The sequence below is a fragment of the Corythoichthys intestinalis genome, chromosome 12, assembly GCF_030265065.1.
Source record: "Corythoichthys intestinalis isolate RoL2023-P3 chromosome 12, ASM3026506v1, whole genome shotgun sequence".
Classification (NCBI taxonomy): domain Eukaryota; kingdom Metazoa; phylum Chordata; class Actinopteri; order Syngnathiformes; family Syngnathidae; genus Corythoichthys; species Corythoichthys intestinalis.
In genome coordinates, this window is record NC_080406.1 from 33,729,000 (window position 1) to 33,745,249 (window position 16,250).

The 16,250-nt window shown below is 36.7% G+C and overlaps 1 protein-coding gene across 3 annotated transcripts in view; it reads right to left on the reverse strand.

Moving 5' to 3' along the window:
- LOC130926705 (epidermal growth factor-like protein 6) overlaps positions 1 to 16,250 on the reverse strand; it is a 56,377-nt gene that overhangs the window by 9,455 nt on the left and 30,672 nt on the right. Inside the window, exons 1-8 of one of the 3 annotated variants that reach the window (XM_057851798.1) lie at positions 4,898 to 5,130; positions 3,508 to 3,614; positions 3,132 to 3,224; positions 2,943 to 3,062; positions 2,739 to 2,858; positions 984 to 1,118; positions 779 to 901; positions 381 to 443 (exon numbers count right to left, since the gene is read on the reverse strand). In XM_057851798.1, coding sequence (XP_057707781.1) covers positions 381 to 443; positions 779 to 901; positions 984 to 1,118; positions 2,739 to 2,858; positions 2,943 to 3,062; positions 3,132 to 3,224; positions 3,508 to 3,614; positions 4,898 to 4,971 — 835 coding nt within the window. In that variant the 5' untranslated portion in view covers positions 4,972 to 5,130. Of the gene's footprint in view, positions 1 to 380; positions 444 to 778; positions 902 to 983; positions 1,119 to 2,738; positions 2,859 to 2,942; positions 3,063 to 3,131; positions 3,225 to 3,507; positions 3,615 to 4,897; positions 5,131 to 16,250 lie in introns of those variants that run through there. The other 2 variants (XM_057851799.1, XM_057851800.1) reach the window with 2 other exon arrangements.

A 16,250-nucleotide genomic window follows, 5' to 3' on the forward strand; every position in this document is an offset into this window, starting at 1 on the left:
TACTTATTTTCCACCATGATATGCAAATAAATTCTTTAAAAATCAAAAATGTGATTTTCTGTTTTTTTTTTTTTTTGTCCCACATTCTGTCTGTCATGGTTGAGGTTTACCCATGTTGACAATTACAGGCCTCTCTAATATTTTTAAGTGGGGGAACTTGCACAATTAGTGGTTGACTAAATACTTATTTGCCCCACTGTAAACGTCATGCAGTCATTTCCAGGCCTGTTATCGAAGTAGATATTCTGTGAGACAACATAACTGGCCATGAGCAAAGTTAAGAAGATGACTTCTGGGAAGGAGCTGAGAAAGCAAGCGATTAATGGATTTGCTCGGCAGGGAGTTAGGGAAACAGCGTCTTGGATTTCACACAGTCTCACCATTGAAGACGTGATCAGGACTGCCTTTGTTTCCATTCCAGGACCTCTGATAAAACAGCTTAACTATAAAAAAAAAGGCACTTTCATTCGCACCACGATCCTCTGCCTGAAATCGCACATAGATAAAATGTCGCCTGGACAAAGTCTAACGAGTCTTCCAATTTGTCTTCAGATGCCAAACTTTAACATATTTACTTAAGTGTGATGACAACCTCTGGCTTTCTCCGACTCACATCTGCAAAATTGTACTGGCTCTGGGTGCAGGAAATCAGTCTGGTGATGTATTAATACTCAAACTGGAGAATGCAGCTCTAAAATGTCTGAAGATTCAGGACATATCAAATGGAACCCCGGAGACTAGTAGGTCTGTAATTGTGAATGCAAGTCTAGGATCTCACCGGAGCATTCAAAGCCATTGCCTCGGAAGCCTGACTTGCACTTGCACTTGTATGATCCTTGAGTGTTCAGACAGACAGCTTGAGCGCTGCACTTGTCAGTACTGGATGCACACTCATCTAGGTCTGGAGAAAAAGGCTTTTTATACTTTTACGACTATACGTGACCTCAGAGAAAGTTTAAACAGAGTAGTTCGGGATACCTTACCAACACAGTCATATTTGCCATCAACATATTTCAGATCGTATCCTTTCTGGCACTTGCAGAAGTAGCTGCCGAATGTGTTTACGCATTGCCTGTTATATGGACAAAGGTTGCTCCCAGTTGCGCATTCATCAATATCTGAAGGCAAATCAAACATAAAATGACAGATTTATTGAAGCATATTCCAAGTATGATATTTTAGAAAATATGCAGTTTTAGCTTGCACATGTTGTCATGAACAACGCCAGGTTTACTCAGGACAGTGCATTTTTGACTTCAGGTGAGGCTTAATTAGTCCATATGTCTACCATCATCAGTGCATGGTTAATGCCTTGTATACACTCGGAATGGAAATTTGAGTGAAATGAACATGTACAACATTTTTGTTAACGTTTGGTCTGGAGAGGGTTCTGAAACGAATCCGAATTCTTTTATGTTGGCCCCCTTGTTTTATAAGTACCTACAATTGTATGAAAAATATCTAAACATTTTGGAATTTCTCACATTTCTCACATTTCTGCATAAAATTGCCATCAAATATGATCTGATCTTTGTCAAAATCACACAGATGTAAAAAAAAAAAAGTGTCTGCTTTAACTGAAAACACACAGACGTTTATAGATTTTCATATTTTAATGAAGATAGCATGCAAACAATGACAGGAGATGGGGGGGGGGGTGGTTAAGTGAACCCTCTGCCTAAGGAGACTTAAAGAGCAATTGAAATTTGGATTTGAATTTGGGAGTAACATACAACGTCATCTGTGGAGGAAAAATGGAACAGCTCACCAACGTCAACACCCCATCCTCACCGTGAAGCATGGTGGATGGAGCATTATGATTTGGGACTGTTTTGCTGCCTCAGGGCCTGGACAACTTGCAATCATTAATGGAAGAATGAATTCAAAGTTTATCAGGATGTTTTGCAGGAAAACCCAAGGCCGTCTGTCAGACAGTTGAAACTTAAAAGAAGATGGATGCTGCAACAAGACAATGATCCAAAACACAGAAGTAAATCAACTTCAGAATTGTTTCAGAAGAACAAAATACACGTTCTGGAGTGGTCAAGTCAAAGTCCAGACTTGAACCCCATTAAGATGCTGTGGCATGACCTAAAGACAGCGATTCATGCCAGACATCCCAGGAATCTGACTGAACTGCAGCAGTTTTGTAGAGAAGAATGGTCCAAGATTAGTCCTGATCGATGTGCCAGACTGATTTGCTACTACAGAGGCTCTTGGTTGAAGTTATTGCTTCCAAAGGGGGTGCACAAAATGTTAAATGTGATGGTCCACTTACTTAATTTTACCCCTTCTGTCATTGTTTGCATACTATCCTCATTAAAATATGAAAACCTATAATTGTTTGGGTGGTTTTAGTTAAAGCAGACACAGTTTTTTCATCTGTGTGATTTTGACAAAGATCAGATCACATTTGATGGTGACATTATGCAGAAATGTGAGAAATTGAAAAGGTTCAGATACTTTTTCATAAAATGACTAAATGCCAAAATGACTTTGTACTGCTCAGGAAGGATTGAGGAACTAACATAATTGCCTTTCTATGATTTACTAGCCATGTGTACAAAGCAACCAAGTATAACCTTTTTAGTGCTTTTCCTTATGCATAAACCGCCAATGAAATGGAAGCAAGCCCAAGTCAACCCCCCATTTTATGTCATAGGTTTCCTCTACTTTTGCACCGTGTGTTAAACAAAGGTTTTTGTACAGCTGTTTCTTTGAAAGTGTCTTTTTCTCACCTACGCAAGTCCTCTCATCTGGTGCGAGCTGCAGCCCCCCTGAGGGGCAGAGACAACGAATCTCACCCTGAACTTCCTCACAGCCGTACTGACAATGAGCAAGCGAGCAGGTCCTGGAATCTAAAATGCATGTTTAACAACACAGACAAAAAAAACATGAAAATCTTCATTTTTGACTGCAAAAAATGGTTCTGTGGAACTCACTGGCGCAAGATCCATCAGGCATCAAAGTGTATCCATTGAGGCAATAACACTTGTAACTGCCATGGGTGTTCATGCAGCGATGTTCACACGGACGAGGGATCAAACCGCATTCGTTCAAGTCTGGAAATGAGGAAGTATTTATCCAATCCAACTGTAAGCACGATTTTTCCACCGAGTGCTCATATTTACCCTGATTGCAGGTTTTTCCAGTGTACCCCAGGAAACACTTGCATTTGTTGGGGCCAACGCATTCGCCATGTTTGCAACCTGGCTCGCACTGAGCTGGTAAATCATTTAGTATGAAAAAGCAGATGCATATTAGAGGTTGGAAGAATTATATTCAAACCAAATACAGTTTTTCCATTGTTTCAGGCAAGGCTTCACAATCTCGACTTCGTATTTTGTGTCACTGGACAAAAGTCAAAGGTCTTTCTGAGACTGTTTAACCAAAGTTGAAATCTGTAAGATTAGAAAATCAGTCTTCATAAATGAATCAAATTATTTTAAATGAATTTATTATGAAGGTTGGTTACTATATGGCTCAATCAGCCTTGACCTTTCTTACCCTCACACTGGCCTCTTCGATTTCTCTTCCAGCCATAGCAACAATCCAGCTTCCTGCCATAGCGACACACACCGGATTGGCTTCCAGCAGAAACTTGCCTGAGCTGCCTTTGTAGAGGAGCAGAGCGGTTCAAGGTAAGATGCTGGCCGTAATTTTATTCTCAGAACAATATTTATAGCCCTCATGGGGAGTTGAAAGTATTTTATGATTGAAGCAAAATGTTATCTTGACATTGAACAAGTGTCAAAGGTTGGCCCAGTTTCAAGGCCCCCGTTAGTGGTAAAAGTAGGATTCTCCATGGACCAACGATGCGTTGACAGGATGTTTGTTATAGAGGGTGAAAAGACCATAATCACACTCTTCCTGCTTCCTGTACCTTAACACCTCATGCACCATCTCATTACATGTGCCTAACACTAAAAACATGGTTGCAGTTGTTTGTATTTTATGAGCAAAATTACATGAAGTTCTGAAAACTATGCATTTCATGTAAATACATGTTTATACGGGACATCTTTTTCACTTCTAGCAATTTTGAGACATATTTGACCTTTTAAATAACGTATTTGCCAACAAAGTGGTCCTAGGCCCAGTTAAGCATTCTTCCACATTTTACAAAAGCTTCACATAAGGCCAAGGCAAGTTATCAATGGAATCATCCACGATTCCTGAATCCGAAGTGTTTGTAATACCTTACGTCATCCACTATCAACCAAAATTTTGTCTGCTAACTGAAAAACAGATGGACAAACAAACCTGAGTAATGCGCTTCCGGATTTTATAGCTTTGGCGGAGATCTGCTTTCCACTGAGTGATATTTTAGACTGCTCTGTTTTTGTCAGCTAGCATCTTCCTCCATTTCTATTTGCTGTCATCAGCACGTCAGGCATCACATTTAGAATAATGTTCACACTTCACAGGGATTAAATTACACATGCATATTATGAACCTGTAAATAAAGTGTTTTTACGAATGGAGTATCTTGGGAATGTATAGTAGGATGAGCCACTGTAATAATTTGACACCCATTAGGCTCTGTGCAAAACATTTAACGCTAAAGTTTTGAGGTGTCATGCAGCAACCCCCTAAAAGCGGTCTGGGCTCCAGCGGCACTTGAGGAATCCGAGACTGGAGTAAAATTACCAAAATAGACCACTGGAGACTGACAGGTGCTTTTCAGTTATTAACCTCTTGCTGCATTTGGCTGACACAGTGCAAACATGTCATTATAATGGTGAAAAATGTAAAAACTGTAGACATAGATTAAAAGCATGGGTTAGGAACTTACAGCACATGGGCTTTATATGGATTTGTCCCTGCTCTGGTTCACCATGATGCTATAAAAGCAGATACTTAAACAACAAATGCTCATAACGCTTAATCGACTCACCTATGCGCTTCTGAACCTTGAGTGGAAATGTGGAGTGCGAGAAATAGAGCATTGATGGCAGTGATTGGCTTCATCGCTTGGACGTCTTCTCGGCCAAACTGACTTTAGGTTGCTGTTAAGAGTCCTCCTTATTGCTGCTGTGCAAGAGCGGGTCTCACGCTTTGTCTTTTTGTACAATGTAAGGTGGGTTGCATTTACTTCCACAACAAAGGCTCATTCAGGGAAGAAAAAAAGTCTTCTTTAAAGCTGCAGCGCTACGCAGGGGCCCATTATTTGAGCTTTCCTCTCTGGAAATCTTAAAAGTGAGGTGGACTAGGTTGGTTGTAAGTAGGGGTGGGTTTGGAAGCGGGGTGGGGATTAAGTCTCCTCACTGAAACCCAATACATAGACCACATGGAATTCCTACTGCAAGTCTGGAAACAGGATGAAAACACTCAAACTGAGCCAGTTTTTAGTGTTACCTGGGAAAGTATTTTGATGAATTGTTTGATCTTGGTTTGCTACATTGTTTAATTATAGGTGTCGCACAACAGGCTTCTTACATGTTCAGTTCCTAAACATGTTTAATTGGCTCTTACACAACATCTGGTCCTCTTTAACCTCCAAGATGGATGGCTTTATGTTTTTATGGTAAGCAGCCTCAGTGATCATAGTTGTAAACCACATGATCATTTGAAGTAGAGTATTGTATTGAATGTATTGTATTATAGCCATCACCATATGTTTAAATTATATAGGTCTCCCAGTGACAGGGCAACATTACAACATTTTTAATATGTACCGTAATTTTCGGACTGTAAATCGCTACATTTTCCTCCCCGGGTTGAACCCTTGGGCTTATCGTCCAGTGTGGTTTATTTATGAACAAACACAGTTTTGTTTTGAAATTTGGCAGGCGAGGCTTATAGTGAGATCAAAGTAGTACGGTAGTTTTTAAAAACTATCCTATGTAGGGCACAGCCAATGGATAAGACGTCTAGCGCTGTCCATGGCAGCCAATGACTTTAAATGATCTGTATGACCTGGGAGTCGATTATTTTTAAGATGATTTTTTGCTTCATTTTTTTGCTTCTAATTTTATTTTGAATTGGAGTTTTATAAATGAATCAGTGCAAGAATAACTAGCTCAACAGTCGTCTGTAGTGTCATCTTAGAGAGAAAATTAATCAAAATCATATTAAATAGGCATGTTCTGATTACCGGTTTCAAGCTATTCCGTGGTATGAAAACGTCAAGGTTTCAAAACCGAAAAAAGATTCCGTCATACCATCCCTAAGGTATTAGCTATTTTTTATGTCCCGAAAATGCATGGAGAAATCTCTTGCAGGCAGCTGTAAGGCTCAACCCTCACCTACCGGTTGTTGCCTAGTGTCAGTAAGTCAGCTGTAGTACACGATGGCTGGTGGAAGTGAAACTCCTGAACTTTTTCCCCCATCCAAGAAAACGAAATCACTGTTATGGGAATACTTCGGCTACAGAACAACTACAGAAGGCCGTTGCTTAGAGGAGGAGGGCCAACTGACATGTTTGTGGAGGGTGGCTGCCGAGGAGGCAGTACCTCCAATATGATTTCGCATTATTATACAATTAAAGGTTAGTAAATACTGTCATGAACGTTTCCCACCAGCTAAGAGAGTTAACTCCAGTATGTTTAGTGTGTCTAGCGGTGGTAAAACGTGTGTTTTTTTCTCTCTGGCAACTGTCTGTGTTGAGAAAGGGAGTGTGTGTATAATGTAAACATGATCGAGTCATACACACATGCTTTTTATGGAAAATAATTCAATAAATTTTGTATTTATGGCAATAATGTTAAGCTGTGAATGTGGGTTTAGGCTCACCTAAAGGACTGCATTTATTTAGATTTTATTTAGAAAATTTTATTTGATATATTTAAAAAAAATTATTTTAACTTAACAATATACTTAGGTTCCAATTTGCTCATATGTTTTGAAAAATAAAAATCCTGTTCAATGGAAAAAAGTTTTTATTTTTTAAATTTTTTTTATATAAATCCAGATATCTCAAAGCAACACATTTTAGAGCGGTTATTGCAATACTGTGATACCGTGAAACTGTGATATTTTGGCTTAAGGTTATCATACCGTCAGAATATCATACCGGCACATGCCTAATATTAAATATAACATTCTGTAGCGTGTGCAATAGAAAAATAGTTATGCTAATAGTTTTATGGGTATTTATTCTCATATATTAATACTCTATTTTGATTCTTTGTCCTTTACATTACATACAGATAGTATTGCAATCCTTACATTTATTTGAATGTACATGTTACAAGACCAATTATACTGCTTGACTGTAAAGACATTAAACCAAATTATTGCATTAAAAAATCAAAATTAATATTTAAAATAATATTTTACTTTTAAGTGGAGTAACGGACATTTAAAAAAATAATCAATTAGTCCCTATTGTAATTGATTTTATTGAACGATCTATTGATCTAACTACAGTATTTATTGTATTTTTTTCCTTAACAATAAATGCCACAGCATATCACTAAATGAATTATAGTAACGCTTCCCCCCTCCCCCCCAAACATAATTTAAAAAATCCGTGTATGGTCAGAGTCTTTCCGTTACACACAAACCAAAAAACCTAGGCAGATGAAAATGTGATTCGTAGCTTAGTTATTATCATTATTATTATTATTATTATTATTATTTTTTTTTTAACAAATGAGAATAGTATGATGTATTACTGTGAATATAAACTGTGCAGACAGTGGTGAATATTTGGTTGCAAGAAAGTAGGTTGGGGTTATTAAAGAAGGAAAACTCTCCTGTGTTGTTTAAACTGCCATGTGGGTTTTTGTGGCTTGGCCTACAATACCTCAAGAGCGGCTTGAGTATAATTTAAAGGCCGCTAAAAGACATCTGGACACCTAATTTCATGTAGCTGAAGTTCACTTCAAGCACAGTGGTAAAGCTGTCAAAACCATCAAAAACCTTTGCATCAGTGAAGGATGTTATTTCACTTAGTTTTAATGGGAAACATAAAAAGGAGTCTGGCATTTTGACAATGTACACCATAAAATGTATTTATTTGTAATTTAAGCATAGTATAGGCTTTTTGGTTTCTTTTGGTTCGTTTGGTTTGGGTTGGCCAGTATTGTAAATGGAACCATTATGACATTTGTCAAAGCAAAGGAGTTCCTGTTTGTGAGATTGGAAGTTGTTTGCTTATTGTTGTACTTCTGCATTTGGTAAATTTATTGCACTCCTAACTGTTAACCAGTAGAGGGAGACCTCTACCAACATGCAATACATACACAAGTCATTGGCTACAAATAGACTGCAGTGGGTAGGTAGTGAGTGACATTGGTGGCAAATGATAATAAATTATGTTTTAACTGTTCTGTTCTAGCTTTTGTATAGCTTTTAGCTCACCTTCTTTTTCTACTTTGCTGTTCTTCATCTTACTAAATATACTTCATTGTAATACAATACCATACTTTACATTGATCGGCATCAATTTAGTTCTGTTAATTTGCTTTATTGCAAAGACAGTCCATTGTTGGATCCTGTATAATGTTAAAAAATGTTCGATACAAAGACCTCTAATGGATCTGCTAACTACCTAGCGTCATACTTATCTGTCTTTGAAAATTAACGTTGTAGGCATTGCCAAGCAAAGTATTGCATCTTGGACAGCCCCATCCCTCTACTAGAACTCATTCTGACCATCACAGTGACTTTAATAGGCTTCCAAACAATAAGTTCCATTTTGATAACACAGTGAACGGCATTATCGGACTACCCGCCCCACCAGTCAGCTCAGAGACAGACTGTCATCCACTCACAGTGATCACGAGCAAGGCTTTTACTATAAAAGGAGACGGGGTGACAGTTGATGGGTGATTTTGTAATGCGCGTTCGCTACCACATCCTGCCCTCAGCAGGAGTTGACACGCACAGTTTGCAAGACAGACTGAAATAAGTGTGCCAATAAGATGTAGACATCCAGTCCATTTGAATTAGGAGATCTGACAGTAATAGATCATGTCTTAGTGCCATTGACGGTGATGGACGCCCAATCTATTTGAACTGGGAGGGATGGCACCAATCATTCTCAGTTTAAATGGGTTGAACGTCCATCGCTGTCTGTGGCAGCAAATGAGTTAACTTTTCCAGTCGGAAACTTGATACTGCCTTATTAATTCTGTCTCAGACATTGCCAAGCGGTAACATGACTTCACCTTTTCCCCCCTCGGTTGGTAGTGTCAAGTCAAGTGTAATGCTGACCTTTACCGTCTCTTGACAAAACAACACCTCGTGTTTTTTGGAGAACTGACTTTCACTTCCATCTTTGTTCCGTACAGGACAAAGCATGACACAATGAAACCTCAAAATCTACATGCCCAAACTGGTGTATATTATGGAAAACAACCAAAATATCGATAAAAAGTCCCTATTTAATATTATTTTTAACTCGATGTAAATCACGAAAAGTGACAATAGAATTTGCCTAACTGCATTTTGACAAGCCACAAAGTTAATGAGAGAATGTTGTATGTAGTTTGTCAAAAGTGTTAGTACCTCTCTGTTAAATGCACAGTAGTCTATTAAATGTACACCATTCCTACTGTGAACACGAAGGAGGCTTTTATATTCTTGGGCTACTTAGCTTGAATCTGTGCTGAATACAATGAATTTATAAGACTATCAAGGTATTCTAGAGAGAAATGTGCTGCCCGGTGTAAGAAGATTGATCTTAGTAGATGAGTTTGTTATTTAGAAATAATTATTTTGAATTGAAATTCTAAATTAAAGTCTGATTTTATTGTTTTTATTTGTCCTAATCAATTTTCTGTAAGGCAGGAAGTATTTTTTCACGGGCCACATCACAGTTATCTTTTCCTTCGAAGGGTCATTATGTCTGCCCATTACGGGTGTCACAATTATTTGGATAATTGTCAACTAATACACGACATTATCAAGTCAATGGACAACCTTTTGAAAGTCTATTTGTGGTTTAGAGACATTGTTGACATAAAAAATGTCAAAATACTCCTTTTTAGAGCCTCTCAATAGCAAATATTTTAAATATCTAAAATATCAAACATTTGTTTTATTTAAATAAAAAAAGATTAACATTTAAAGTTTTAAAAAGGGTAGAAACAAAATTTCAGTATAAAAACCTATTTGTGTTTAAAGAAAATGATTTAAATGTTTTGACTAATATTAAAAAAGGGTAATAACTGTGGATATTATTGTTGGTAGACCTATAAATTGTCAAAATACTCCTTTTTAAAGCCTCTCAAAAGCAAATATTTTAAATATCTGAAATATCAAACATTTGTTTATTAAAAAAAAAGATTAAAATTTCAAGTTTAAAAAAGGGTAGAAACAAAATTTCAGTAAAAAAACTATTTGTGTTTAAAGAAAATGATTTACATGTTTGAATAATATTAAAAAATGGTAATAACTGTGGATTTTATTGTTGGTAATTATTTTTTGTTTTTTAACTTTTAAAAAATCAAAAAAGAATAGTGTAAATGTATATGGCGGAAAAAACTCAAGTGACTTGAAGTTCCGCTCTTAGACCCCCAATTTTGCCAAATTTCAAAATTGTCCTATATGCATGTGCGATACATCATTGGAAAGCTTAAAATCTCAGTTTTCTGGAGGAAGAAAAAATTTGAACAGGAGGGCATTAAAAAAACAAAACAAACCTAAACCCTAACTGGAGGTGAGAGCATGAGAGAGCATAATTAAAGACACCATGGTTTTAACGAGATATTATCACGTACTTACCTTGTTACAATCCAAAAACTTCGTGTAGCTTGTATCACCGAGTGTCAAGACACAGCTGTAAATGGCCACAGCCGGACTTTTTGGGGATTTTATGGGTGAAACATGGCAATATAACAAGGGTCGCGATGCAGAAACCGCAGACATCAATGAGTGGTCGAGATTTTCTTTTTCATATATTTACGCTTTAACCTTTTTTTCCCCAATTTTTCTTTGTTTGGATTGAATATTTATCATTTAAATTATCGGGGAAAATGCAACAGTAACAAAAAAAATACAGTTAAGTGATAGTTACAGTATGTAGTTAGATATCTGTGGCCTATTTACAGACACTATTTTTTTCATTGAGATGTAATTTGTTTAAAAGTTTAAAATATGCGAGTGAATAATTTTTTTAAATGTTTTTTTTTTTTTTTTAACTAAATATTAGACACCAATTAATGATTCTAGCTAAAAATGACAGACATTTCGAATAATGAATATTATTACCTTCTTTTTATGGCTGGGTTGAAACAAAAGCGGTTGCACGGTGTCTGTAAACGGGGGTCTACAGGGTAAAATGGACAAATTAGAAATAGTTCAGGGACTTGATGAGCCATGAAACTGCTATGGCAACATATAGACATAATGTTCTATCAAACACAACCGTTTCTTTGGCTTAAAATACAGCTGTTTGTTTTAAAGAGGGGTGCAAGGGCAGAAACTGCTTTTTCAGCCTTGTCTGTGTTTTCCGCCATATGTATTTTTAATATTTTTTGGTTCCTTAAGAAGACATTTATTTTTTTAAAAAACATTGTCTAAAATGGAAGAAAAATACAAAATATTGTCTGAATTCTGTAAGCTAGAAAGATGAAGTCCATGCACATCTTTTACTGTCGTGGGCCACCTAAAATGGGGTGGAGAACCAGATCTGGCCCCAGGCCTTGAGTTTGACACCTATATTTTCTCTTTTATTGAAAGAGTGTGTCTTCAACCTAGAGCCTGCTTTGTTTTCAGACTTATTGGCTCCCTAGCATGGCTGCATTGTTTGGATTTAAGCTTGTGTTCATCTTGAAAGCCTCATAAAAATGAAAATAAATTTCATTTCCTGTGTTTTACTAGGGCTGACGTTGTTGATATTGCTAAACTGAGGAGTATTATCTCTGTAAGTCTGCATTTTTGATAGAGCTCTTTCATTGGCCCTTCATTTCATTCATTTGTGCAACTAATATTATAGTCTGTATATTGTTGCTACATTTATTACATGTATGAAAGGAAAACATTGCATATATCATTCATTTTGTTACTTGAACTCAATAGGTGGATGAGCTGTAAATTTTGAAATACCCCAACATAAACACACTGCTTAAAATAAATAGCAATTAAAATCCAACTCAAAATAGGAGGTACAACCACAAACACGGAAGTTACAGATGAGAAACTTTGAACCCAACTATATCTTGAGGCCTTACTCCACCAACATCTGCGCACACACACAAATAAAGGAAACATTTCTTCAAGTTTTTCAAAGCATCGTAAAACACTGTCAACACATGCCTGTGCTTATTACATGAACGTTTAGTTCAGGCATGTTAAATGCAGACGAGCACATTCTTTAAATGTTCAACATGCTCACACAGAAAAAGTTGCCTTCACTGAGATAGCTAGAAGATAAAGTGTACATTTGGACATAATTTACTAAATAAGCTACAGAAAGGCAGGTTAGACATTAATGTGTATTTTGCACAATTGCCACTACTATCAGTTCCCCAGCTGTGCTTTACACTTCATGTACAGCTTTAAAACCCACTTCCTGTTACGCAACATGGCTGTGTGCAACAGACTGAGTTGTGTCTTTCTTAAAACAAGCTTGCTTCATGACAGGGCTGCATCTACACTATCAAATTTAAGAGACGTAAACTAAACATGACCCCCCCCCCTCCCCCAAATGGGTCACTTGCAGTTAAATGTGGTGTGTTACTACACTATATAACGTTACTTTGTTCATTCTGTTGGTGAAAAAGTAAATCAGCCTCTTTATATGTCCTAACAAAAAAAAATAAACGCCTTAAGTCACTGGCTGCCATTAGTGATGAAGAGGATCAGTGTTGGGAATAACGCCATTATAAATAACATAATAAAGAATAATTTTTTTCAGTAACGGGGTAATCTAATTATTTTTTCCGCCGTTGCAACGCCGTTACCGTTACTGACGGTCAAAAGCGGTGCATTACTTACTCTTAATAAATTGAAGAAACTACCAGCCGTAGCGAGTCCACTCTGCTCTGTTTATTTGTCATCCAAGATTTGGGGTGCGTTCAGGTTCGAGAATAGCGCACGTGTTTTGTTTTGTGCTTTTTGTTAGCAAAGATGTACCACACAGGACATGCTGGCACTCTCTAATTAATAGCACATATGTTAACTAGGGCTGTCAAACAATTAAAATTTTTAATCGAGTTAATTACAGCTTAAAAATTAATTAATCGTAATTAATCGCAATTAATCGCAATTCAAACCATCTATAAAATATGCCATATTTTTCTGTAAATTATTGTTGGAATGGAAAGATAAGACAAGATGGATATATATATATTCAACATGCGGTACATAAGGACTGTATTTGTTTATCATAACAATAAATCAACAAGACGGCATTAACATTATTAATATTCTGTTAAAGCGATCCATGGATAGAAAGACTTGTAGTTCTTAAAAGATAAATGTTAGCAGAAGTTATAGAAATTTTATATTAAAACCCCTCTGAATGTTTTCGTTTTAATAAAATTTGTAAAATTTTCAATCAAAAAATAAACTAGTAGCCCGCCATTGTTGATGTCAATAATTACTTACACAATGCTCATGGGTGCTGAAGCCTATAAAATCAGTCGCACCCAAGCGCCAGCAGAGGGCAGCAAAACTCCACAAAACACAATTAACAAGTGGGCATTTGACTGTACTGTCATTTAAATCTGTCTGAGCGGGGCATGTGCGTTAATTGCGTCAAATATTTTAACGTGACTAACCCTAACACAAAAAAAATTAATTACCGCCCGTTAACGCGATAATTTTGACAGCCCTAATGTTAACATATAACACATTAACACAAACGTACGGCTCTTGGCAGGCCGTGTCTCTAACTCACTCCCGCATCATGTGAGCAAAACAATATTGGCGCCGTGTGCACATTAGGGTGCCTCAGATAATTCTGTATCAGAATATTACAGCACCTACTTCTTATGACTCCAGGCTGTCTGTCCCTGCTCATTCAATTAGGCAATGCTTTCCAAAGCTTGCTAACATTTCTGTTTTTGCTACACCTGAATGCTAGCCTCGTTCCCATCCCCCACTGTCAGCCAGCAAGAATGCTGCTTCCATCTTGAGGACGGCAGACGCTTTGAGGGTGACGGGAGGAGTAGGGGGACGAGGCTACCAGAATGCACCACCTGGATAGATGCGATGGAAGTGATTGTGATTGGCTGAGGGTTAGAGTCATGTGTCATGGTAAGCCAATCAGAACCGGTGTTTTCACACACAAGCCGGAACAGCGCATGCGGCAAACACACACACACAAAACAGATGCAGAGGGATATGATGGCAGAGCATTCAGAGGAAAATTTGTCCTTCACGAATTGGAGATATAAACACTATTTCAAGTCAAAATACTTGAAATACAGTAGGCTATGTCTACTTGACCAGTTGTCTCAGGTTGTGAGAGTTAGATTTAATTGATTAAACTCACTTTATATTGTTTACTGCTGATTGTTATTTTACTATATTGCTTACTGTTTATTTTTGTTGAACTTCAAGTGTAGGATAAATCTGTTGCTGGTGAGGTGCAATAAATATGACAAGGTTCTACAACACAACTACCTGTATGTTCTTCTCTATTCAACTGACTCGAATACTGCTCAGAAAATTTCAAATTCTTTGACATACAACAACTTCTTTTTAAAGTAACGGAAATGATTACATTCCCTGGTAACTAGTTACTTTTACTATAGAGTAATTCAGTTACTAACTCAGTTACTTTTTGGAAGAAGTAGTGAGTAACTATAACTAATTACTTTTTTAAAGTAACGTGCCTAACACTGAAGAGGACACCTTAAGTGTCACAGAATCATTTTTGGATTATTAAAATTGGATTGCCTTTATTTTCATTATATGTCCTGTTTTCTCATGTTCCATGTTTCTGTTTACTCGTTTGTATGTTTCTTAAAATCTCCTTTTCTCGTCTGCACTCCTCTTGCCCCATTTGTCTTGCCCAGGTGAACCAATTTGATTAGGGCTGCAACTAACGATTATTTTCATATACATTAATCGGACGAGTAATCAAACGATTACTCGATTAATCGGATAGATGTCACTTTTTTAAATTACCCTCACAATTTACCGTTAAGTTGTTTTAGCCATGTTGGAGGTAACAATGAAGACAAAATGGATGACTATTTTATTCAAAAATAATATTTTATTACAGCTTCAACAACAACTATATCAATTATTAAATTAGTTGGCAACTAATTTATTAATCGATTTTGTCGATTAGTTGTTGCAGCCATATTAAGACGTTAGTTTAGAAAGTAAGATGTCTGAAAATTGGCAAAATGTGAATTTTTGCTTTCCAAAGTAAAAGCACATTTTTGGTTATGTCCTACTTTGACTTAACAAAAATATAGTGAAGAAATCAGATAAGATTTACAATTGATTGAGAAGTTATATGTATGTTATAATTTCAAGAGTTTAAGATGAAGAAGGTTGTAAAGGATTAATTGGTGAGCAAAATAGTTGTCGATTAATTTGCTAATCGATTAGTTGTCGATTAAATGTTGCACCTCTAAATTTGACCAGAGTTTTTGTGCATTGAGCTCAATGCATTTGACTCCATACAACTTTAAAGGGTCAGACAACAGCTTTATCATGTCCATCCCAGCAGAAAAAAAGTTTAATAAATTAAAGAAACAATTTTTTCCCCTGATGTGTTATAATGGATAAAAACATAAGTAAAATATGTTATTTCCACTAAGTGGCCGTCCGACACAGGAAGAGATATTTTTTTTAATACTGGAGCAGTACTACAGTGGTATGAAAAAGTATTTGAACCTTTTGGAACTTCTCATATTTCTGCATTAAATCACCATCAAATGTGATCTGATCTTTGTAAAAATGACACAGATGTAAAAACTGTGTCTGCTTTAACTAAAAACACCCAAACATTTATAGGTTTTCATATTTTAATGAGGATAGCATGCAAACAATGGCAGAAGGGGGGAAAAGTAAGTGAACCCTCTGTCTAAGGAGACTTAAAGAGCACTTGAAACCATTTTTTACCAAACAATTTAAGTCAGGCGTATGCCCAATCACTGATGATTGGTTTAAATCTGCCCTGCCCTTTGAACATGGTCTATAATGCCATGCCAGCGTTATTTTCTTTATTATCAAAGGTCCAAGAAATTTGAAAGCTTGAATACTTTGAGCATCTGTCTTTCACTTGAAGGTCATTATTACAAGGTGTTGCCTGACCCTGTAAATCTTTTAGATTTTTGGGGACTGGTGCAGTGTTGATTATAGAGTTTTGTGTTTTTTCCCATATGCCTTATATACTC